The following is a 25,734-nucleotide window of genomic DNA, read 5'->3' as shown; positions in this document are numbered from 1 at the left end:
TGAATACCAGCTTATAGTCAGTATGTAAAAGTCTTCGGTCTTTCATCAAGTGTTTTATTTCTAACTTGGCTCTGAAAAGTTAAGTCATCGACTTGAATACTGGTTTGTTGTCAACACAATATAGCTATTGTGTTGACTAATTTCTCTTTTATTTCATATAAATTTATTCATTTGACTCCCTACCATAACAGCTTTGCTAACTCTATTGTATATTTCCTTATTAAGTTTGCCATCTTCACTAGCAACTAAACAGCTAAGATGTTTTGTTTGTTCTGTAGGTTCTCCATTCAGGATGCAGCTGATGTTTTTAGTGTTCCTGCCTATTTCATAGTCTGTTTCTAGTAGCAAGACTTATACGTTGGTTAGACATAACTGGTAATTAGTTTACGGAATTAACAATGCATATAAAGTATATTAATTAAAGGTAACTTTAATGAATAACTTCTATATTTTGGCAACGTCACATTGCCATCTTCAGGAACATAAAGATATGGTATGTGCACTCAGGAACTAACACAAAGCAAATGAAGAAGAAAGCAAGAAACTAATATTGTTCCTAAAGTCCTAATGGTGCCCTCTTGTGGGCTAATTTGGTAGTCTTGGCAGTTGGGCTGAAGTTCTCATAATGAAAGTCTCCCAAATTTGGGGCAGTTTCATGCACCTAAATTTGTTGAGGTTAGGAACGTTTTTTAGAGCTGCTGAAGATTCTTTGAATAATCTTTCGTATTTAAACTTGCTGCGATGAATTATTTTTGTTTTCTTCCAACGAATTTTATGGTGGGTATCTAAGGCATGGTCTGCCAGCCCAGAGCGGCTGTACTGGTGAAACCGGATGTAGTCTTGGTGTTCTGAAATCCTGATATTTGTTGTTCTGCCTGTTTGGCCAAAGTAGGACAATTTGCAGCTGCAAGGGACCTGGTATACACCAGGTAGGTCTAGGGGAAGTGGTTGGTCTTTGGTAGAGCGGATAAGGGATGCCAACTTTTTATATGGTCTGTAACAGGAAGTAAGGTCATATTTTTTGAGGATATTGGTTATTTTCTCAGAGGTGACCTCTTGCTTTCTTCCTCATTTGCTTTGTGTTAGTTCCTGAGTGCACATACCATATCTTTATGTTCCTGAAGATGGCAATGTGACGTTGCCGAAATATACAAGTTATTCATTAAAGTTACCTTTAATTAATATACTTTATATGCGTTGTTAATTCCGTAAACTAATTACCAGTTATGTCTAACCAACGTATAAGTCTTGCTACTAGAATCATGATCATCCACGGAGATGCAATCGCACGAAAGGCCCGTCAATACGGCAAATTGAGGTTGAAGATATCGAGGCAAATAAATCGTCTGACGTTCCTAAAACGCTGCCGGGATAACAAAGTGATCCCTAATTGTGTCAAATTGAAGCACCGTTTTACTTCCGCGAAAGCTCTACGCATTTATAACTGCACTAGCTTTGCCCTGTTAAGAGAACAAATTACCGCGACGCACGTTCTCCTTGCCGATGAAAACAAAACCTTACGGGCGCTAGAGGAAGAGCTTTCGAATACACTCGGCCTTGATCTATGGTCTATACTTCATGATATCTCATGCGCATCGGCAAGAAAGGAATTCGAAAAAATACGTAGTCGGCACATGAAAAAATACGAAAACCTGACAAAGACTTCTACTTCCATACCTCAGCCACCACTCAAAACTGTAGTCAACCTCTCGTCGGCAGTTTTAAAGCCTGAAGCACTCACCGCACTTTCACATGGTCACAATTTCTCCTTGCCGATGAAAACAAAACCTTACGGGCGCTAGAGGAAGAGCTTTCGAATACACTCGGCCTTGATCTATGGTCTATACCTTCATGATATCTCATGCGCATCGGCAAGAAAGGAATTCGAAAAAATACGTAGTCGGCACATGAAAAAATACGAAAACCTGACAAAGACTTCTACTTCCATACCTCAGCCACCACTCAACACTGTAGTCAACCTCTCATCGGCAGTTTTAAAGCCTGAAGCACTCACCGCACTTTCACGTGGTCACAATTTCGCTCTAGCTCCTAAAAGGATTCCTGCTGAAGAAATCATGATCCAAATAGAGCGTGGAATTCGCAACCTGCCTAACCAAATCGCCAACAACGTAAGGCTGGATGTAGTCGGTGTTCTCACAAAAGCCGAACCTCCAAAATCCAACTTATCCAAAAACGAATATACAGCCCTACAAGAATTGAAAAACAACAAAAAAATAGTAATCACCAAAGCTGATAAGGGAAGCACCACTGTGGTACTCGATCAAAAAGACTACAAAGGTAAGCTAAATTCCTTAGTACTAGACCGTACTACTTACCTCCCCATTGAATATAATCCGACCAGCTCTCAGATTAGAACTATCCACAGACTCCTTAAGAAAGTCACTTGTTGGCCTGTGGAAGTCACCAACAAACTTAAACCTTATAACTCTAGACCCCCCCCCCCCCCGATTATATGGACTCCCAAAAATACATAAACAAAATGTGCCATTCCCCCACATATAAATTAGCCAAAACGCTCACATGCTACACTGGCAACACACCATCACACATAAAAAACTCAGCCCACTTTAAAGCCAGTATAGAAAACCTCACACTCCAACACAGTGACATAATGGTCAGTTTTAACGTCTCCTCCCTATTCACTAATGTCCCACTCAAAGAAACCCTTGAGCTCATCCAAGCCAAGTTTCCTCCCGATATCTCAGCCCTATTTCAGTTCACAATGAACTCAGGCTATTTCGTTTGGCAAGGAAAGTTCTACAAACAGATAGAGGGGACAGCCATGGGTTCACCACTTTCCCCACCCTTGGCCAATTTCTTTATGGAGACATTTGAAGAGAAAGCCTTAAACTCCGCCCCACAAAAACCCACTATTTGGCTTCGTTATGTGGATGATGTGTTTGCTATTTGGCCACATGGCTCAGACACACTCCACTCCTTCCTAGCACACTTAAACAACCAACACCCCAGAGTCCAGTTCACCTTAGAAAAAGAGGAAAACAACACCCTCCCCTTCCTAGACACTTTAATCACCCGCCAGCTTGATGGATCTTTGGTTTTCTCTGTTTACAGAAAACCCACCCACACTGGCAGATACATTCACCACCAATCCCCCCCTCACAACAATATGGGGTGATAAAAACACTATATAACAGGGCAAAATTAATCTGCTCAGATGACAAGGCCCTGACTATTGAACTAAACCACATCCTCAACACTTTCTTAGCCAATGGCTATAACCCCAAAAAAATCCAAAAAATACTAAAACCTGTAAACCACAACCCCCCCCCCCCCCTCCACAATAAAGATTACACCAAGTCTATCACCATCCCCTACATCCAGGGCACCTCTGAGAAAATAACCAATATCCTCAAAAATTATGACCTTACTTCCTGTTACAGACCATATAAAAAGTTGGCATCCCTTATCCGCTCTACCAAAGACCAACCACTTCCCCTAGACCTACCTGGTGTATACCAGGTCCCTTGCAGCTGCAAACTGTCCTACTTTGGCCAAACAGGCAGAACAACAAATATCAGGATTTCAGAACTCCAAGACTACATCCGGTTTCACCAGTACAGCCGCTCTGGGCTGGCAGACCATGCCTTAGATACCCACCATAAAATTCGTTGGAAGAAAACAAAAATAATTCATCGCAGCAAGTTTAAATACGAAAGATTATTCAAAGAATCTTCAGCAGCTCTAAAAAACGTTCCTAACCTCAACAAATTTGGGTGCATGAAACTGCCCCAAATTTGGGAGACTTTCATTATGAGAACTTCAGCCCAACTGCCAAGACTACCAAATTAGCCTGCAAGAGGGCACCATTAGGACTTTAGGAACAATATTAGTTTCTTGCTTTCTTCCTCATTTGCTTTGTGTTAGTTCCTGAGTGCACATACCATATCTTTATGTTCCTGAAGATGGCAATGTGACGTTGCCGAAATATAGAAGTTATTCATTAAAGTTATCTTTAATTAATATACTTTATATGCGTTGTTAATTCCGTAAACTAATTACCAGTTATGTTCATAGTCTGTCTTTTTACTGCTGATTTTCAAATTGTTATTCAATTTAATTAGGGAATCCTGCAGATATCTCTTGGATTTATTTAGGAGTACAACATCATCTGTATTCAGTAAACAATTGGAGTTGAATATCTCCAATTTTGATATCAGACCTAATGCCGCTTTCCTGCATAAAATGATACACATAGATTATGAATAACAGCAGAGATAACGAGTGACCTCCCCCTCATCCCAGACCTCATTTAACCTCACATCATCTTCCTCTACTAGTAATTCTAAGCGCTGACTTACAACTCAAATAGTAGAGGCCCTGTACTGCTTGATGTAATATATTATTTACCTCCATATAATTTGCAGTATTTTGAACAGCTATTCTCTTGACACCTATTTATATTCCATGATTTCTCAATATGGCATAAATACTTCTTACTAAATAGCTTAAAGAAATTACAACATACAATAGAATATACATTAAAATAAATTTTAACACACTTCCAATATTTCGGTACCGTCATGTCGCCATTATCACAGGAACTAAATACGAGACACGTGCACAACACAGTAAATGAGGAATGAAGCAGGAAGCTAATCTTTCCCCGAAAAGTCCTGATGGTGTTCCCTAGTGGACGAAGTTGGTATTCTTGGCTGATTGGGCTGAAGGTCTTCTGATGTAGGTTTCCCAAATTTGGGGCGGTCTCATGTAACCAAATTTGTTTAGGTTTGGATTGTTTCTTAGGGCAAAGGCTGATTCCATGAATAGCCTTTCGTATTTGAATTTACTACAGTGTAATATCGTGGCTTTCTTCCACCGTATTCTATGGTGGGAATTCAGTGCATGGTCTGCAAGACCAGAGTGGCTGCATTGGTGAAACCGGATGTAGTCCTTGTGTTCTGAAATTTGGGAAACCTACATCAGAAGACCCTCAGCCCAATCAGCCAAGAATACCAACATTTCCTGCTAGGGGGCACCATCAGGACTTTTAGAAGAAAGAATAGCTTCCTGCTTCGTTCCTTATTTACTGTGTGTTATGCTTGTGTGCACGTGTCTTGTATTTAGTTCCTGTAATAATGGAAACGTGACGTTGCCGAAATATTGGAAGTGTATTAAAATTTATTTTAATGTATATTCTATTGTACGTTGTAATTTTCTTAAGCTATTTAGTAAGAATGTATAACCAACGTCTAAGCCTTTCCACGAGAATTACGATAATCCACAGAGATTCGATCACACGTAAGGCCCACTGTTACGGTAAAATGAAGTTGAAGCTATCAAAACAACTGAATTGTCTTGCTTTCCTAAAATGCTGCCGGGATAACCAGGTAATCCCAAACTGTGTCAAATTCAAGCACCGTTTTGTTTCCCAAAAGGCTCTCCGTATTTATAACCGTGCCAGCCAAGCTTTGCTCAGGGAACAAATCGCCGCTACTCACCGTGACCTATGTGACGCTAACTCAGCTATCCAGGCACTAGAAGATGAGCTTTTCAGCACCTTAAACCATGAGATATGGTCTATTTTATATGACATCTCATGCACTGCAGACAAAAATTAAAAAAAGTATCGGAACGACACATCAAAAAATTTCCAAACCATGTCACCAAACGATATTAGACTGGATGTAGCTTGTGTTCTGACCAAAGCAAAACCACCAAAAACCAACATGCCCAATAAGGAAATTAAATCTCTACAAGAATTAAAGAAAAACAAGGAAATAATAATCACAACCAAAGCGGATAAAGGGAATGCCATAGTATTGCTTAACCAAAAGGATTACACAGGTAAGCTGAATGCTCTATTGTTAGATTGGGCTACTTACCTCCCTATCAAGTACAATCCCACCAACTCACAAATTAGAAAACTCCACAGGCTTCTTAAGAAGGTCACTTCTTGGCCTGTAGAAGTCACTAACAAATTAAAATCGTTTAATTCCATAACCCCCACCCCTCCCCGTATATATGGACTCCCAAAAATACATAAAGAAAATGTGCCATTACATCCCATAGTGGATGGCATTGATTCCCCCACATACAAACTAGCTAAACATTTGGCCAAAGCCCTCACACACTATACTGGCAACACACCTTCACACAAAAAAACTCAGCCCACTTCAAAGCCAGCATAGAAAACCTTACACTCAAACACACTGATGTAATGGTCAGTTTTGTTGTCTCCTCCCTATTCACAAATGTCCCACTCAAAGAATCCTTAGAGCTAATCCAAACTAAATTTCCTTCTGATATCATAGCCCTATTTCAATTCACAATGAACTCAGGCTATTTTGTTTGACAAGGAAAATTCTACAAACAGATAGAGGGGGACAGCCATGAATTCTCCACTCTCCCCACCCTTGGCCAACTTTTATATGGAGACTTTTGAAGAGAAAGCCTTAAACTCTGCCCCACAAAAAACAACCACATGGCTTCGCTATGTTGATGATGTGTTCGCTATTGGCCACATGGCTCCGATGCACTCCTCTCTTTCCTAACACTTAAACAACCAACACCCCAGAATCAAGTTCACCCTGGAAGAAGAAAAAAACAACTGCCTTCGTTTCTTAGACACTAGATCTGCCAGCCTGATGGAACCTTGGTTTTCTCAGTTTATAGAAAGCCCACCCATACAGGCGGATACATTCACCAACAATCCCCCTCCCTCCCTCCCTCACAACAATATGGAGTCATTAAGACACTACACAACAGGGCTAAATTTATCTGTTCAAATGACAATGCCCTAACCACATTCTCAAAACTTTCTTAGCCAATGGCTACCCCCCCCCAAAAAATTCAAAACATATTGAAACCAATAAACCACAAACCCCCCCCCCCCCTCGCAACAAGGATTACTCTAAATCCATCACCATTCCCTATATCCGAGGCACCTCGGAAAACATTACAAAAATCCTAAAAAAAACATGACTTAGCTTCTTCTTACAGACCTTATAAAAAATTGGCATCCCTTATCCGCTCTACTAAAGACCAAACTCCTCCCCTCCCCTAAACCAACCTTGTGTATACCAGGTCCCTTGCAGCTGTAAATTGTTCTACTTTGGCCAAACAGGCAGGACAGCAAATATCAGAATTTCAGAACACAAGGACTACATCTGTTTTCACCAATACAGCCACTCTGGTCTTGCTGACCATGCTCTGGATACCTGCCATAGAATATGGTGGAAGAAAGCCAAGATAATTCACCGTAGTAAATACAAATATGAAAGGCTTTTCGTGGAATCAGCTTCAGCCCTAAGAAACAATCCAAACCTCAACAAATTTGGCTGCATGAGACTGCCTCAAATTTGGGAATACATTAGAAGACCTTCAGCCCAATCGGCCAAGAATACCAACATTGCCCTAGCAGGCAATGTTGGTATTCTGGGGTACCATCAGGTATTCTTGGGCACCATCAGGACTTTTAGGAGAAAGAATGGCTTTCTGCTTCGTTCCTCATTTACTGTGTGTTGTGCTTGCATGCACGTGTCTTGTATTTAGTTCCTGTGATAATGGCAATATGACGGTGTCGAAATATTGGAAGTGTATTAAAATTTATTTTAATGTATATTCTATTGTACGTTGTGATTTCCTTAAGCTATTTAGTAAGAATGTATAACCAACATCTAAGTCTTTCCATGGCATAAATACTATTTGGCATAAACTGAAAACCTGACCCTGACATCCTCCATTTGACCTAAAGTCAGTTTATTCTTCTCCACATTTCTTTCCACAATTTTTCTTAACCTCTTCTCTGGTATACTTCCATAAATCTTACCTGGAATATTCAAAAACGAAATGACTCTGTAATCATTAAATCAAGTTATAAACATCTCTAAGAAATCCAGAAACTCCATAAATCGTAGACTTTTACATCATCTTAATAATAAATTCGAAAATTGTGAACAATGACCCCTCCTAGTTCCAAACTCCCTCATAATAACTGGTTTATTAATCTCTGTAATTATCCTTTTACAGAATATCAATCTCCTAACTGAGGCCACAAATATGCAATGGTTCCTGAATGTTTCCTACATCATACTGAATGCAATTTCTCTCTCTCTCATCTTTCCAATAGATGGAAATAAGTTATGTTCTGAGGTGACCAAAATTATGTACAGTTTAAAATGATTTAAAAGCACTTGGCAGTTTAAGAAATGGCAAAAAATCTAAGCATCACAAGCCAATAAAGTTACTAGATCCTACTGAATATAAATGTAAGATGGATATTCTCCTATGTGATCATAAAACCTATGTTGACTGTTGGTGGGGTTCCTGCCAATAATAATTAGTAGAGATCCCACCAATAGTGCACTAAACAAACTAACTTGTTTGATAATATAAAACACCTTGACCCAGATACCATTCAAATATTTAAAGCTTATCATGCAAGGATTGTGAAACTACATAAACATGTTGATGATTCAACAGAAAGCCATATATACAAAATTTTAGAGTCACCCTGAAATCTCTATTTTCATTACTAGCCAACACTGTAATAAATAAATAATAACAATAAAAAAAAAAACACTAATTTTTATTTCAAAAATTAGAGAACTGAAAATTAACTTGTAATTTAATGATCAGTTTTAATATTATCTCACTCTTCACTTATATATCTTTAAATAATAACTCAGAACCACTGTCTTTTGCAATTTCCATCAGTCCTCTTCAAATTTGTTATTATTATTAAGAGAAACCTCCATGGAGTCAGGGACTCATCGAGGGAGGCCACATAATACATGAACCAGGTGTTATAGTTGTTTTTGAATTCATCCACACTACATGTACACATAACATTCAATGGCAATATATTCCAATCACAAAAATTTACAAAAGGCAGAAATTTAGCTCTCACTCCTTTCTTGACACCATTCATTCTCAGGTTCCAAGGATGCCTGCCCTCGTCATTTTCCCACCCAGATAAAATGAAAAATTCCATCAACTGAAATTCTGTATGATTCTTTCAGAAGTTTGTCTCAATCATATCACCCCTCCTTTCTCATGTCTATAATGTCTGCAGTCTACAAATTCTCAATCTGTCTTCATAATCAGTATTGCACAATCCTGATATCATTTTTAAATAAATTAAAGATGCCAAAAATTATATTCCTGGTTTAATCCTTTATCAAAGTGTAAGAAAACAAAGTTTGTGCATGAAGTAACTTCATGACTGGGCAACTCGTATATAGAGGATAATGACTTCACATCGCTTGCCTCCTTCTTCTTCTTCAACCTTTTGGTTCTGTCCACTGCTGGATGAAGGTCTCTCCCATGATTTTCCAGATCACTCGGTTTTCTGCCTCTCCCATCCATCTCACTCCTGCAATTTGTTCCACTTCATCCCTCCACCTTCTTCTCGGTCTTCCTCTTTGTCTTGCTCCATCCATTGGTCTCCACTCTGTTCTTTTTCTAGTCCATCTCCCGTCACTGCATCTGGCAATACAATATGGCCAGCCCATCTCCACTTAGCCTGTTTAATGTATTTTACAATATCCATGACACCTGTTTGAGATCTTATCCAGGTATTTATCTTCCTATCTTTTAATGTTATTTTTAGCATACTTCTTTCCATGTGATGTTGTGTTGTTCTCAGTTTTTTGTTTAGGGCTTCTGTTAAAGTCCATGTTTCTCCTCCATATGTTAGGACAGGAAGTATGCACTGGTCGAAAGCTTTCCTTTTTAGACTCACAGGGATGTCACTTCTGAATATGTCTCTCATTTTCCCATAAGCCATCCATCCAAGGTGAATTCTTCATTCAATCTCTTTTCTTTGGCACTCCTCAAAGGATAAGAATTGGCCCAAATACACATATGAAGTAACTTGTTCTATTTTATGGGTTTCAACTTTGACAGTTCTATGGTTAATATATTTATTCATCATTATTTTTGTTTTTTCTCTATTTATTTTTAATCCAATTACTCTGGAGGCTTCATTTAGCTGATTTAGCCTTTCTTCCAGATCTTCAAGATTATCTGCTATTAAGACAATATCATCTGCAAATTTCAGATGATGCTGCCTTTCTCCATTTATGTTTATTCCTTTTGTTTCCCAATCAAGGCTTCTAAAGACTTCCTCTAGTGCAGCTGTAAATAATTTGGGAGATATGGTGTCACCTTGCCAGATGCCTTTTTGTATTGGGAACTTTTCACTGTTTTTATATAATTTAATTACAGAAGTTGCATTATTGTAAATATGTTTTAGTGTTTCAATATATGGTTTCTCAGTTCCCTGGGTTTCAAGTGCTTTTAGTGTTGCAGATGTTTTAACTGAATCAAATGCTTTTTCATAGTCTATATAGGCCAGACATAAGTGTTCCTTGTATTCAATTGATTTTTCAATGAGCGTCTTAATGTGTGAATATGGTCCAAAGTATTGTAATTCTTTCTAAATCCAGCTTGTTCACAGGATTGCATTCCCTCTAGTTTAGATTTTATTCTATCATTTATAATTTTTGTGAAAACTTTATATATGGTGGGGAGTAGGCTTATAGGTCTGTAGTTTTTAATTTCTTCTTTATTGCCTTTTTTTAAAAATTAATATTAGAAGTCAATTGTTCCAATTTTTTGGAATTTTTCTCTGTTTTAGGCATTTATTAAAGAGTTTAGTCAATTGTTTGATGACAGTGCTTCCTCCCAGTTTTAAGAAGTCTACCATAATTCCATCTTCTCCTGGGGCCTTTCCATTCTTCATTTCTCACAGGGCCATTTCCACTTCGCCTTGTAAGATCTCAGGGGCATCATGTTCTTCCTCACTTGAGTTATCCATAGATGATTCTTGGATGTCATGGTCTTTGTCTTCATAGAGTTCAGTATAAAATTGCTGAATTCTTTTGATTATTGCATCTCTATTTTTTAAGTTCACTATTTTTTCCTCTTACAGCAGCTATTTCCTTGTTCCAACTGAAAATGTTCATCTTAGGACCTTCATATTACTATTGTTTTCTATTGTTTCTTTAATTTTCCTAGTATTATATGATCTAAGTTCATGTTTCATCCTTTTACATATAGTTTTAAAAATTTCTGCATATTCTATTTTATTGGTGTCATTCAAATCTCTTTTCATATCTCTCCTTTTCTTCATCAGATCTAAGGTTTCCTGTCTTAGTTTTTCCTCTCTTTGGTGCCTTTTTGTCATTATGGCAAAGTCATGACTGGCAGACATCCCTTTTTAGGATCAGCAACAAAGCTCTTGTCAAACCTCAAGTATGGTTGCATTAACTATCACCTCCAAACCTAATAATCTATTCTTAGAGGGAATCATGAGAAGACTTGTTCTTTCTCCAATTTTCCCTTTTCATGTTGGAAGTTTTTTTTCTCACTTGGTTAGACTATAATAAATTTAGTTTAATCCTTTATCCAAGTGTAAGCAAACAAAGTTTGCACCTGAAGCATCTTCAGGACGAGGCAACTCGGTGGACCAAGCTCTCATCACTCCTTGTCTGAGTATCTCCCATAATGCAAAGCACATCTCCTTGCCGACATGCATAATGCTATGCATTAATGGAAGGGCCACTACCCAGACCAGTTTCGACCTTTATTGAGGTCTCGTCAGTGGGAGCCAGACCCAGAGGTAGTGATACTAAGGTGGAAGCAATGGAGAAGTCATATTTACCTATATGAGTTGCCAGAAGGTGTATCACCTTATTATTAAATTACTCTGGATTTAGAGAAAGATGTTGGAAGTTTTTTTCTCGCTTGGTTAAACTATAATAAATTGAGTTTCATCCTTTATCCAAGTGTAAGCAAGCTTGGTCCACCTTTACCACGAGTTGCCTCAGTCCTGAAGATACTTCAGGCACAAACTTTGTTTGCTTACACTTGGATAAAGGATTAAACTAAATTTATTATTTCCCTTTTCATATTTGGCTCCATGGCCTGTGATGGTCAAGTAACTTGGCTTATTTGCATGCATGCATACACTTCTTGTATACAAGATACTAACCATGATGTTAATGCCTCATGCATGATTACAAGTGATTTTGTGATCTGGTTTGCAATCTAGCAAATTTTATCAGAAGTTTAATAAATAATGTTATTTAAAAGTTTTTATGGTGTTATGAGTTAATACCATTAAATATTAAGATTAACAAATGCCAGTGTTTAAGCCTTACTTACTACATGTTACTTACTATCTGAATTTTAACAGGTGCTGTACATTTTTAAAAGCACACACAAAAAAGGCTATAGAATATGAATATATAAAACATGGAAATAATTCTGACAATCACATTGTGAATAACTGCCAGTGAACTAGAAAATTTCCTTGTAATTATAATTTATTAATTATAATTACAAGGAAATTTATTAATTATAATCACACTGAGCAAGATTTGTTGGCATGACAGGAGATTTTTCAGGTTTTTCAATGCAGGAAGATGAGCAGGTCACCAATACATAAGTATAATCATTAGTCATGCTATACAACCAAATGGATACATATGAATAACTTCAGCAAAAGATTAGAAAACACAATACAGGTTATATTTAAATAAAGGTTATATTAAAGTTTACAGATATTCGGTTTGGAGGTGATATTAAAGTTAATGCAACCATACTTGTGGTTTGACAAGAGCTTTGTTGCTGATCCTAAAAAGGGACATCTGCCAGTCATGACTTTGCCATAATGACTATAATCATTTCAATTACCAGTTTCATGTAGCCATAAGCATAAATGATTATTCTCGGAAAGCATTAAAAATGATTTTAATATTTCCAACATTTCGTCTCAGTCACTGCGACATCTTCATGGATTACAAAAAAAACTAATGCAACACAATACTAAGCTAAACAATTGGGTGACTCAAGTCCCATCTAAGTGATGTGCCATCTGTGGGCAATTGCACGGTGGCCTAGAAGGTAAGGTAGGATTTCTGATGATTAATGTTTCCCAAATTTTCGGAAGTTTAATGCAACCATATTTATTTAGATTCGTGTGATTTTTGAGTGCTGCTGCAGATTCTAAAAATAATCCTTCTTTTTTGAATTTACTGGGTGGAGCATGGTGGTTTTTTCCAGGAGATCCTGTGGGTTGTATCCAAAACAACATGGTCTGCCAGGCCAGACTGACCATAGTCATGATTGGAGATGTATGATTTGGGTTCTTCTTAGTGGATGGTTGCTGATTTATAGTTTGGAGTTTATAGAACACCCTGTTCCTGCAAGCTGTACTTTGGACAGTCAGGTAGATCAGCAACCATCCACTTAGAAGAACACAAATCAAATGCAAACAGAACTTGTATTACTAAGGAAACAACACATAATATGCATTCTGGTCATTAAAACAAATCCCTTCCTCTGAATCCTCTATTTCCTCATCCTAAAGAAGAAATTTGATTGCAGAGCATCTGTTTAATTCACTAGATTTTTCCTCTCTACAAGACTACACAAACTTCTGTCCTACTAAAGAGCAACATATGCTTATCATGTGAGCTGATAAATATTCTATGAGTAAGGTTAGAGTCCCCTGTGTAAACTGCCAACAGGTGGCAAAACACTGCTGCTGATTACTAACCATGTATCCTAGCATTCAGCTTTCCCAAAAATATATGCATGATAAAATTAACAATGACTACTAGGAAAGTCAAGTTTAAACAGTTATAATTTACACTGAAAAATCTTTAATTTTTTTAAAGGATTCAAGCATGTTTTGCCTAAGTCTGATAATATAACAATTAATTAATTCTTACCTCTTCATCTTTAAACCAAGAAAGCGATTCTGATGTTAGAACAAACCAGTAGTCTCTAGAACCTCCTTTCATTATACCTAAGTTATGAATGCACATCCATCCTTTTCTTATTACCTATTAATTAAAAACACATCTAAGTAACAGTTGTAAAATATCTTTATTGTACTAATTTATCACTATCATTTAATTTTATTGTATTATGCTATATTACATTATAGATTTTTTTTTTTTTTTGAGTTAATCAAGGCAAGGCATACAAATTGAAAAATATCACATTTCAGCTGGCCTAGTTGGGTGAGTGGTTAGCATCTCCACTCTTCAAATCAATAGGTGATGGGTTTGAATTTCACTGCAATATGGATGTAGGCAAAACTATCTGCCACCCATAGACATTCATCTACATCCATATTGCAGTGAAATCCAAACCCATCACCTATTGATTGGAAGAATGGAGTGCTACTCTGATTACTGAAGGTCTAAATGGTTTGAAAAAAAAAGTACCATGTTTGGTTTCTAGTAGGGTTTCCAGGTTGTGTAACCTTCAGTATGCTAATGTCACTGAATGTACTATATGTTTACAACCTTTGAAATGTGAGTTGCATTGATATGTGTTGTGTGTGTGTAACAAGTACTTAAATTCAAGTGCTTGTTATGTAACAAGGAATTTCATACAAGAGGATGTGGTTTCCCTTTCCCTATTTATTCCTCTGACATTTTCAGCATTAGCTAGCATGTCATTAAGCATAGAAAAGGAAACACTCCTAACCTTTAAAACATGTGGGCTGGGAGAACAAGTAATTGACCAACTCATTAATGAATGATATAAATCATCAAATAATTTGACTTACCTTTCGTTGCATCTTGTATGTGATATTCTTTCATGTTATACTTTTTTTTTTGTATTGCAATTGCTCATATTAATTAGTTAAAAGATTTATATGCTATATTTTAGCATGTGTGAAAAAGTTGAAAAATCTAAATTAATCATAATTGCTTAATTTACATATTTTAAAAGCTTTATCACTATGTTTCAAGAATTTTTTAATTCTGTAAAGATGTACTTGTAGTTCTAAATATATAGATATTTATATACACAGCATCTAACTTCCAAGAATATGATAAATGAAAATTTAATATGTATTATTAGACATTTATGCATTTGTTTTTGATCCTTGTTGAATCCAAGCATGCATGAAGTTACATTTAGGAGATAAGATATGAATCCTAATATCAGTCAATGATTTCTAAAGCAGAGCCCAGAAGACTAAAGATTTCACCATCTCTAAAATATCAGAAAGATTAAACATCCTCTAATATTTTGAGAGGTAACTATAAAAGTTATCATACAATCAATCTAATATAATGCCAAATATTTATCAAACTGAAATTTTAATTCACATCTTTCAAAAAAGGAAACAAAATGCCCTCAAAAGATAAATAAAATAAAAACTATGATCAAAAAATGTTTTAAGTTGCTTTAAACAGCTGTATCTGTATAATGTTTAAGAAATAATTCATTTTAGTAGCGCTCAAAAGTCTGATTAAATGCAAAACGGAAACCTCAAGTTTGAAAAAATGTTAACCACAAAGCCCAATCAAAAACCATAAACAATACTCCTCAGATGACATGTATTCATTAATTCTTTCATAATAAAGCAAGATTTTTTTTTTTTTATTTATACAAAAATCTTTAAAAATGAAAAATATAGCTTACATTCTAACATACACACACTGGTATTCTTAAGAAAAACAAGCTTTTATTGAAGGATTAGTATAGGTTTTATTGAAGATTAGCATAACACAGAGCTTACTAAATATGTTTAAAATTAACATAATTTAATATATTTAGATTTATAGGTGACCTCTAATTTAACTCTCCATATCTTTAAGATATGGCAGGAGGAATAAATCCAAACTAATATCCCCTATCTTCAGCCTCACATACAGTGATGCCTGCATTATCATGATTTTTCTTATTTTGGAGCCTTCTTTTTTTTTTTTTCTTTTTTTTTTTTTTTTGAGGGAGATGGGAGTATATTGGAAATTCAAAGTCAACTAGATACACCCAATCCCCCCCCCCCCCCAACAAAAATACTTCTAATAGTTAAGTGCAATTCAAACAACCAGTTCAAACAAATGAAATTGCAATTTGATAATGCCTATTATTAAAAAGTAATAGTAATGAATTTATTTCAAAAAAGAAATAAATTCATGGATGCCCATTGTATTCCGTAAAATACAATTCTTTCTGTGATAATATGCACACAACCTGTCAAGTAGCATATGTGATATTCAATCTGTTTGGTATTGTTGATTAATAGAGTCAATTCTAAATTTCACAATTTAGAAATATGGTCCCAAGAAAAAATTGTGCAGAAAATTCATGAACGAAAGACTGAATATTCACAATGAAAACCACAGCTGAGAGCAAACAAATAGCACAGTACATTGATTTTGGACAACTAACAATAAAACAGAAAAGATGTTACACTGGAATTACACATTTCATACAGAATAAAGGCATGAAATTGTAAATAGTGGCTATTCACAAAGAACTGGGATACTGAAAAGTTTGTGGGTAGTTGTTTGGGCAAGGCCCGAAATTTTAAACTACACAAAGATAGCATAAATGCATCAATACTTAAAGAGATGTTTCCAGGTAAAATTTATATAAGCATATTCAAAAAGAGGCTAAGAAAAATTGTTGAAGAGAAGCCTGAAGAAGAACAAGCTGGGTTCAGGCCAAATAGGAGTTGTCAGGATTATTTTTAATTTAAGACAGTCAACAAATCATAGGAATATAACAAGGATTGATATTTAAGTTTTGTAGATTTGAAAAAGCATATGATAAGGTAGTAAGAGAAAAGCTGTTCAAACACTACAGTTATATGGTGTAAATGGAACATTATACATTAATTAATGTATAATGTTAAACTCAAGAGCTACAAGAAAATGGTTGGATGCAACCTTCACTGTTATCCACCAGCTATATGGATACTCTTTATTAAAGAAATGTGACATTAAATCTGATATCAAACTTGGAAATATTCAACTCAGATCCTTACTTTATGTAGATGACATCATACTCCTAAATACATCTAGCAAGACAACAGTACTTTTTAAATTCTTCACTAAATTGGAAATTGCTAACAAGTTTGGCATGAAAATCAGCAATAAAAAGACAAAACCTATGAACATGGGTAGGGACCTGGTAAATATCAATTGCATTCTCAATGTAGAACCTAGAGAACAAGTAAAATACTTCAGCTATTTAAGTACAAGTGAGTGAAGATGGAAAATTAAATTTCAACATAGAAAATAGAATAAACAAAGCTTGCATGGTGGGAGCCAAGTGAATAATTTTACAATATACGGAATAAGAAAGAAATTAGTCACACAATAAACTAGCAGTACAGAACACAACACAGTGTTAAACCATTTTTAGCTTACAAATTTGAGATGGGTGGGAAATACAACAGCTGATCAAAGACTACAGATGAGAGTAAGTGGTAAGGCAACTTAAAAAGAAGGCAAAACAGGTATTTGGTGCTAGAATGGTAGGAAAAAGATCCAGAACACTATTAAAATGTAAATGGATTGAAATAGTTAAAAGTATCTTAGAAGACTGAACTGTTAGTAGTGAACATATTGGAGTTCCAAGAAATAACTGATTAATTTGGGAGGGGGGGGGGATTCTTAATAGAAAGCTAGTAATGGTGCAAACATAATCACATAGTACTATCATGTGCATAATATCTTTAAAACTTCTTTAAGGTAAATAGGAAATTGACAGTAATGATTACATTGAAAAATAATATGAATAATAAAAATATTATTGTATAATATAACTTGTATGTGAAGTTTTTTTACAATCAAGGGAATAATAGTTTTTGATTAGCCTCTGCACTCACATGAAAATGTGACTGTAGAAGCTAATGTCTGTTACGAAACATACCAAACAATATTTATAGCATTTGAGCACTCATTTCACAAGTAAAAACAGTAATCAAAAACATTTTTTAAGTTTAAATACTTCCTAAATGTAGTATTTACAGCCTTTAAAAAATACTATCGAAGTGTACTTTTTCAAAGTTATTTGAAACATCTGAAATTAATTTTTTCTTTTTGTTGTTGTATTATGTATAAATCTATAAGAGAAATATAAATTAATATTTTTTTTTACTTACTAATTTTGCAGTAACTTCACTCTGGAAGCTCATCTCCAGAAGGAAACAAAATAAAATTGTTTTTAATGAAAAAGAGAAATTAGGTACCAAATTTAGTGATTTTGGCTTAAAAAATCTTCCAACTCTTGAAAACAGTGCCAATCATTTACATTAAAATTTCTGTTGGTAATAACTTTCATCATTGTGTTAAACATTAGTGTGAAAGAAGAGGATGATAAAAAAATGATTTCATTATATTTTTAGAGAAAATACAGCAATTAGGTTAATTTTGAGAAATGAGACTAGTTATTTAAAACAACTCATTAGTTATTCTAAACAATGACATAAAAAGTAATAGTGAGGAACATTATACTGAAATAAAATTATTTCAATTGAAATTTCCTATGTAATTGGAAGTGTTCATTTTATATTATTATTATTTATTTTAGTTTTGTCAGTATGGACTTAACTTTCAAAAAGTGGCAAAAATATTATGATGCTGAACAGAATTTTGAAATACCAGATAACAGTCCTGATTCTATAATCTTTTACACCATATTATTTAATACACTAAACTGAGTGGATAGCAACTCTGCTTTGAAACCAACAGACTATGGGGTTCAAATTCTACTGTGAATTTGAACTGGAAGTATCTGGAACTGAAGCCACTTAATCAAGTGTGAGAGCAAATCAGTTTCTTTTTCTTCCTCTTGTCAAGGATTAGGCATGGTACAGATTTTTGCAGAATTCTTTAAATGGTAGATGATTTTTACTGTTTGGTGTAAAACCACCATCTTGATTACTGGAATAGTTTTATGCTTAATCTGTAGCACAGAGTTCATGGATTATCTAATCCATCCTATCTTCACATTATTAACATTACCATTGTTTAGAAACAATGGTAATGCTGAAACGAACCTTGGCATGTAAAGATAAGAAAGTCATTTTGCCTCTTTACAAGGCCATGATAAGACCTCATGTGGATTATTGTGCACAGGTCTGGTCTCCATGGTGATTCTGATACAGTGGAGAGTGCAAAGGAGAATATCAAAAAATTAATAGGATGTAGACACTAGCAAATAGGAGAAAGATGGGTGATATGATTCAGATGTACAAACTTCTGAAAGGGTCATACAGGATTTCAGTATATGGAATTTTTCATTTGAGGACACGAGGGCATACATTGAAGTTGAGAATGACTGTTGTCAAGAAGGGGGGGGGGGATTAGAGCTATATTTTTCTCTCAGAGTAGTGTATGATTGGAATGGACTGCTGTTGGATGTTGTGTTTGCAAGTAACGTGAATGAATTCAAGAAAGGTATGACAGCTGGTGCAAATAGCATGGCCTCCCTCAATGAGTTCCTGATCCCCTGGAGGTCTCTCTTAAAAATAATAAACATGAGTTCATGAGTGGGTTCATCGTAAAAAAAATAATATAGTGAAATTTATTTAACACCCAAATAATATCTTGTTAATACACAATATATCTGATTTTAAAATATATACATAACAAACAAATTCTAAATTAAACATACGAAGAGCATTACATATACTGGAACTGAAGCCACTTAAAAATCAGGTGAAAGAGCAAATCTTTTTTTGCCTTTTTTCTCAAGGAATAATCATTTGTTTGTTCCAACTTCACTGGTCTTTCCCTTGACCCTCTGGTCTATATTTATCCACATATATTATTATTATTATTATTCAGGCCTCCATGAAGTCAAAAGACTCATCCTGGGAGGTCCTTTCTAAGAAACACGTCTATCAAGACTCATCGAGGGACGTCTCTCCTAGGAAACACAAAGTCTATCATATCACTCCTTAAACACATTTACCACTCTCACCACTCTATCAGGCAATGCATTCTATGGTTCAACCACCTTCCATGCAAAGAAACCACTCCTCACCCCTCTTCCTCACAGTTTCCTTTCGTAACTTCCAGGGATGGCCCCTTGTCATGACTCCCTCCCGCTGTTCAACCAAGCGAAAGAACTCCCCAGTGTCAACCCTATAACCACCTCTCAATAGTTTAAAAGTCTCAATCATATCACCTCTCCTTCTATCCACCAAACTCTGCAGTCCACTCCCTCAGCCGATCCTCATAACTAACATTGTACAGTTCTGACACCATCTGTGTTATCCACCTTTGTACCCTTTCCACAGTTAATTTATCCCTTTCAAATCCTGGGGACCAAATCTGAGAACAATAGTCTAAGTGTAGTCTGATCTGAGTCTTATACAACGGAATGATAACCCTTTTATCTCTGGAGGTCAGTTCCTTCTCATTATTGCAGCAAACCTCTGTTATCTTCACTGCCTTTGCAATGTCCCCTAAAATTCAGGTTTCTATAGGGTGTCCCAAAATTCATGCAAGATTTAAATTTAGCGCCATTTGTGCGGTAAAGTGTTGCCAACGAGAAAAAAAAAAGACAGCATGACAGCTGACAGTTCAGGGTTATTAAAAATGGAGCGCTACACGAAAGAACAATGCATTTTCATTGTTGAGCAATATTTTAAAAATAATGAAGGTTTGGCAGCTACAGTTTGCAATTTTCGTACAAAATATGGTCGGAATAGTGATTTAACTTCATTAACTGTGAAAAGATTAATTAAAAAATTCAAGGAAACTGGATCAATTAGTGATCTTATACACTCTGGCCGTCCTTCAACAAGTCGTTCAACAGAAAACATCAAAGCAATTCGTGAGAGTGTTGCTGAGAGTCCAGGAACATCAATTTGGCACCATGGTCTTGAAGTAGGCATTTCGAGAAGCTCTCTGCAGCGTATTCTCACGAAAGATTTGCATCTTTATGCTTACAAAGTTCAATTGACTCAAGAACTGAAGCCTACTGACCACACACTATATCCCACATTTCCATTAGTTTTCTTTGATGAAAAGTCCATCCGTTCTTGAGAGAAAGTCCAATTCAGTCTGTTGGAAGCAAAGCTTCTCATAATTTCACATAATGGTAGATTTAAGCAAATACTGTTGCCAGTAGAAATGCAATACGCCGTTCTTCTCGGTGATTTCTTTCAGTCGCTTCAAAATCATTGCCACACTTCATGTGCTGTCGATATACAAATTTTTCCGTTCTCGTGAAAATATATTTTGCAAAATATTGATAATTTTTCTAGTGTATTTAACAAATTATATTACTGAATAACAAGATTCTGGCATTTCAAAACAAGGACATTTATTAATCGCATGTAAAAAGACAAATCAGAACAGCTTTATACAGGGTGTCCCAAAATTCATGCAAGATTTAAATTTAGCACCATCTGTGCGGTAAAGTGTTGCCAATGAAAAAAAAAGACAGCGTGACAGCTGATAGTTCAGGGTTATTAAAAATGACCACACACAGCGAAGAGAGTTCGTTGAATGGATTATGGAACAACAACAAGTGGATGCTTATTTTTCGAACAAAATCATCTTCAGCGATGAGGCTCATTTTCATCTTGATGGCTTCGTTAATCGACAAAATTGTCGCATTTGAGGTTCAGAAAATCCATAAGTGATTGTTGAGAAACAAATGTGTCACTGTTTGGTGCGGATTTTGGGCTGGAGGCATCATCGGTCCATTCTTCTTCGAAAATGCGGCTGGTAAGGCAATAACAGTTAATGGTGCTCGCTATCGCTACACGATAATCCAGTTTTTTGTGCCTAAATTGCAAGATATGGATGTGGACAACATGTGGTTTCAACAAGATGGTGCAACATGCCATACAGCCCGAGAAACAATTTAATTACTGCATGAGTCATTTCCTGGTCGTGTAATTTCCCGTTTTGGTGATCAGAATTGGCCGCCCAGATCATGTGACTTAACGCTGTTGGACTTTTTTCTTTGGGGTTTTTTGAAGTCTAAGGTTTATGCCAACAAGCCCACGACCACCCACGCCTTGAAGGAGGAAATTGAACACTGTATCAATGAAATTCAGCCACATTTATGCAAAACGGTGATGGAAAATTTCGACAAAAGAGTGCGTATGTGCCAGCAAAGCCGTGGAGGCCATTTACCCAATATGCTATTCCATGCATAACCCTATACTGTATACTTTATGAATCAATAAGAAATTACGATTTTTAATTAAAAACCTGTGTTTTCTATCAAAATTACTTCTTGTGTGAATTTTGGGACACTCTGTATCAATCATCAACCTCAGATCTCTTGTCTCCCCTCCTTCCTCCAGTTTAACTCCTCCCAATGAGTATGAAGCGTCCCATTGATATGTCCCAAACCTCAATACCTTACATTTTGCTGTATTAAACTGACACCCCCATTCATCTACCGATCTATCTAGCTTATTCAAATCCTCTTGCAGGGCTACCACATCTGCAATATTACTAATAACCCTTCCCAGCTTCGCGTCATCTGGAAACAACTGAATATCCCCTTGCAATCCACGGACAATGACATTGATATAAAGGTTAAACAATGTAGGTCCCAGTACTGAGCCCTGTGGAATCCCACTTGTAACCTTCTGCCTCTTTGATATTGCTCCACTATACCCAACTCTCTGATACCTATCGGACAGCCAATCCTAAATCCAGTTGACCAATCTGATATCCAGCCCATGTGCTGCAACTTGAATATCAACTTATCATGTGGCACCCTGTCAAATGCCTTTGCTAAGTCTAGGAAAATGGCAGTATATGCCTTTCCCCTCATCTAATGCTCTTGTAACTTTATTATAAAAGGCTAGCATATTGCTAAATATCTCTCTGCATTCCTTAATTTTTTCATTTAAATTATAAATTCCAAGCGTGATTCTGATGTCTTCATATTTTATATGGTCTAATTCTGAGCATCCTTTAAATGTTCTTAAAAATCTCATTTCTGCATAATTCTACTTAGATCTTTCTTTTTAAAGTTCATATTTCTAAGCTATATAATAATGGAAGTGGCTATTACGTTATAAAATTTAAGTTAATATTCAGTGTCCTTTTAACTGTTAAACAGATTTTATGAAATTTATATAAATTTTCATCTATATCTTGGTCTTTTAGATACATGTATCTAAAAGACAAAAGATACAGTACATTAATAATGTATTTATATCTTTGTCTTTTAGATTCATTATTAAGCAAACTAAATAATTACAAGGGTGGTCTGAAAAGTACTCTACCTCGACCATGGATGGCAACACTATTGGCAAGATTTTTTTTTTTCTAAGTTGGTACATCTGTCATAAGCATCCATGTGAAATTGCAAGTCATTCTATCAACTAGTTTGTTTTATACCGCTGTCTGAAGCAAAAGTGTTGTCTGTATCCCTTGAAATGGATAAAATTGAGTATCGTGCGGTTATAAAATTCTTTGTAAAAGAAGGTTTAACACCAAAACAAATTCATTCGAAGTTCGTAAAAGTTTATGGGAACTCTTCTCCTTCGTTTTTGACAATTAAGAAATGGGCTGCAAAGTTTAAACATGGCCATACCATCCTTAAACATGATACACGTGAAGGATGTCCAAAAAGTGTAACAACCCCAGAAATCATTGATCAAGTGCATGATATGGTATTGGATGACCAGCGAGTCAAAGTGCGTGAAATTGTTGAGACTAGAAGCATTTTAAAAGAATGTGTAGGATATATTTTGCATGACGAATTGAAAATGAAAAAGCTTTGCTCACAGCAGATCAAAAACGAACTTGCATGAACAGTGCTTGGAGCATTTTAACAAGAATAAAACTGATTTTGTGAGTTGATTTATTACTATGGATGAGACTTGAATTCAACATTACACACTAGAATCCAAACAGCAGTCAAAACAGTGAACAGAAGCCGGTTGTTCAGCACCAAAGAAGACAAAGTCCAATCAGCAGGAAAGGTCATAGCATCGGCATTTTAAAATGCATTTTGTTTATTAATTATCTTGAAAAGGGTAAAACAATAATGAGGGGAATATTATTCTGATCTTTTAATCAGACTAGATGAAAAAATTCGTGAGAAAAGATCCAGTTTGCAGAAGAAAAAAATTATCTTTCATCAGGACAATGTACCTGCCCACAAAAGTGTTTTGGCAATGGGAAAATTAAGGAATCTGCACTATGAATTGTTGGAACATCCACCCTATTCCCCAGATTTGGCTCTCTCTGACTTCTGTCTCTTCTCAAAACTAAAACTCTTCCTTCCTCGCTGGTCAGCATTTTTCTTCGAATCAGGAGGTGATTGCAGTTGTAGATGGGTATTCTGCAGATCTTACTAAGAACCACTACAGGGTTGGGATAATGGCACTGAAGCATCGCTGGAATAAATGTATTAGTCTTAAGGGAGATTATGTTGAAAAATAAAAATTATTTTGAAATTATAAATTTGTGTTTTCAGTTAGGCTGAGAACTTTTCAGACCTCCCTCATACACTATCACACATTCTATTATCTTATCTTCTATGACTATTTTTCATTTAATATGATGCCTGCTTTTAAATGCCGCAATCATTGTTTTCTTATGTGAAATCTTCAGATTTTATCTCATTTTATGTAATTCATGAACTGATTCTTGTAGGTCATCCTCATTATCTTGAAAGGAGCTGTTATATGGAACTGTGTTACAGTGCTGTAACAAAACAACAACAGCTGTTGTAAAGAAAGCTAAGTCTGAGTATTAAGAAAAACTTGCTCTACAAACTAAAGACAATCCAAAAGAAATCTATTATTTCTTTTGGATTGTCTTTAGTTTGTAAAAGACAATCCAAAAGTAAAAGAAAGAATGAATATGAAAGAATAGCTTTACTGAATGCAGACAGTGCGAGGGTGACAGATGCAGAAGAGGTTGTTCAGCAAATGACTGCCCATTCTGCTAAAGCTATCAACCTGCAGCACTGGGCTCACTGTTACCACTCACTGAATGAAGAAACTCAGGCATATGAAGAGGAGGTATTAGAGCTGTTGCACAAACTGAATAAGAACTCAGCTACAGGGACTGATGGAATATCAGCATAGATGCTAAAAGCATTCCAATGAACTGACTATTCCTTTGACTAGGCTATATAATTTGAGTCACAGAACAAGGAAGATTCCATAGGAGTGGAAAGAATGTATGGGAATCCAGTTGCACAAGGGTGGTGCAAAGACTAAGAAATGAGTTGACAGAGAATCTCTACCTTGAAATGAACAGAATAGGTTTACTAAGGAAAGGTCATGTTTTAGCATCTTGCTCACATTCTATAATAATGTTACCATTCAGTTAGACAAGGAAAATGGGTATACTTTTGGATTTTGCTAAGGCTTTTGACAGAATACAGCATGGAAGACTGTTACATAAACTGGAGAATATGGGATTGAATTATAAAATATTACTGTGGGTAATAGGATGGTCGAGTGACAGATATAAAAAAAATGGTATATGGAGGATGTGTCATTCAAGATTTGAAGTAACCAGTGGTGTACTATGAGGATCAGCCCTTGGTTCATTGTTATTCAATCTGTACATTAATGATACTGGGAAGGTTTGACAGGTAACATACTGTAGTTTGCTGCTGATGAAAACATAAGCAGGTAATCAGGAATGCAGCTGATATGCAGTATTTGCAGGATGATTTGAATGAGCTAGAATTGTGGACATGTGAAAATGGTTGTCAGTTTAATGTTAGTAAATGTCATGCACTTTGATGTGATTAGATATCCAATGCCATATTAAATAGAGTTTTAGTAGACAGGAAGTTGAAATTTAAGGGCCATATATAGCAAAGTTTGCAAATACAACTCAGAGGATGATTGCAATGCTGAAATGAACTTTCACATGTAAGAAAGTCATTTTGCCCTCATTACAGGGGCTTGATAAGACCTCACTTGGACCGCTGTGTGCAGATATGGGCTCCTGGTTTCTGTTGTAATTCTGATACAGTGGA

The 25,734-nt window shown here is 35.9% G+C and overlaps 1 protein-coding gene across 6 annotated transcripts in view; it reads right to left on the bottom strand.

Annotated features, from left to right (window-relative positions):
* Window positions 1–25,734, bottom strand: part of LOC150103765 (dynamin-like) — a 519,391-nt gene that overhangs the window by 129,182 nt on the left and 364,475 nt on the right. For all 6 annotated transcript variants that reach the window (XM_090397139.1, XM_090397140.1, XM_090397145.1 and 3 more), the window contains one exon: window positions 13,722–13,835. In XM_090397139.1, the coding sequence (XP_090253265.1) occupies window positions 13,722–13,835 (114 nt within the window). The remainder of the gene's footprint in view (window positions 1–13,721; window positions 13,836–25,734) is intronic.

Source organism: Typopeltis vanoorti, chromosome 8 (assembly GCF_054136105.1).
Source record: "Typopeltis vanoorti isolate ZY-2024b chromosome 8, IOZ_Tvanoo_1.0, whole genome shotgun sequence".
Lineage (NCBI taxonomy): Eukaryota > Metazoa > Arthropoda > Arachnida > Uropygi > Thelyphonidae > Typopeltis > Typopeltis vanoorti.
Note: the sequence above shows the minus strand (reverse complement) of the source record. Positions and strands in the feature narration are given on the sequence as shown.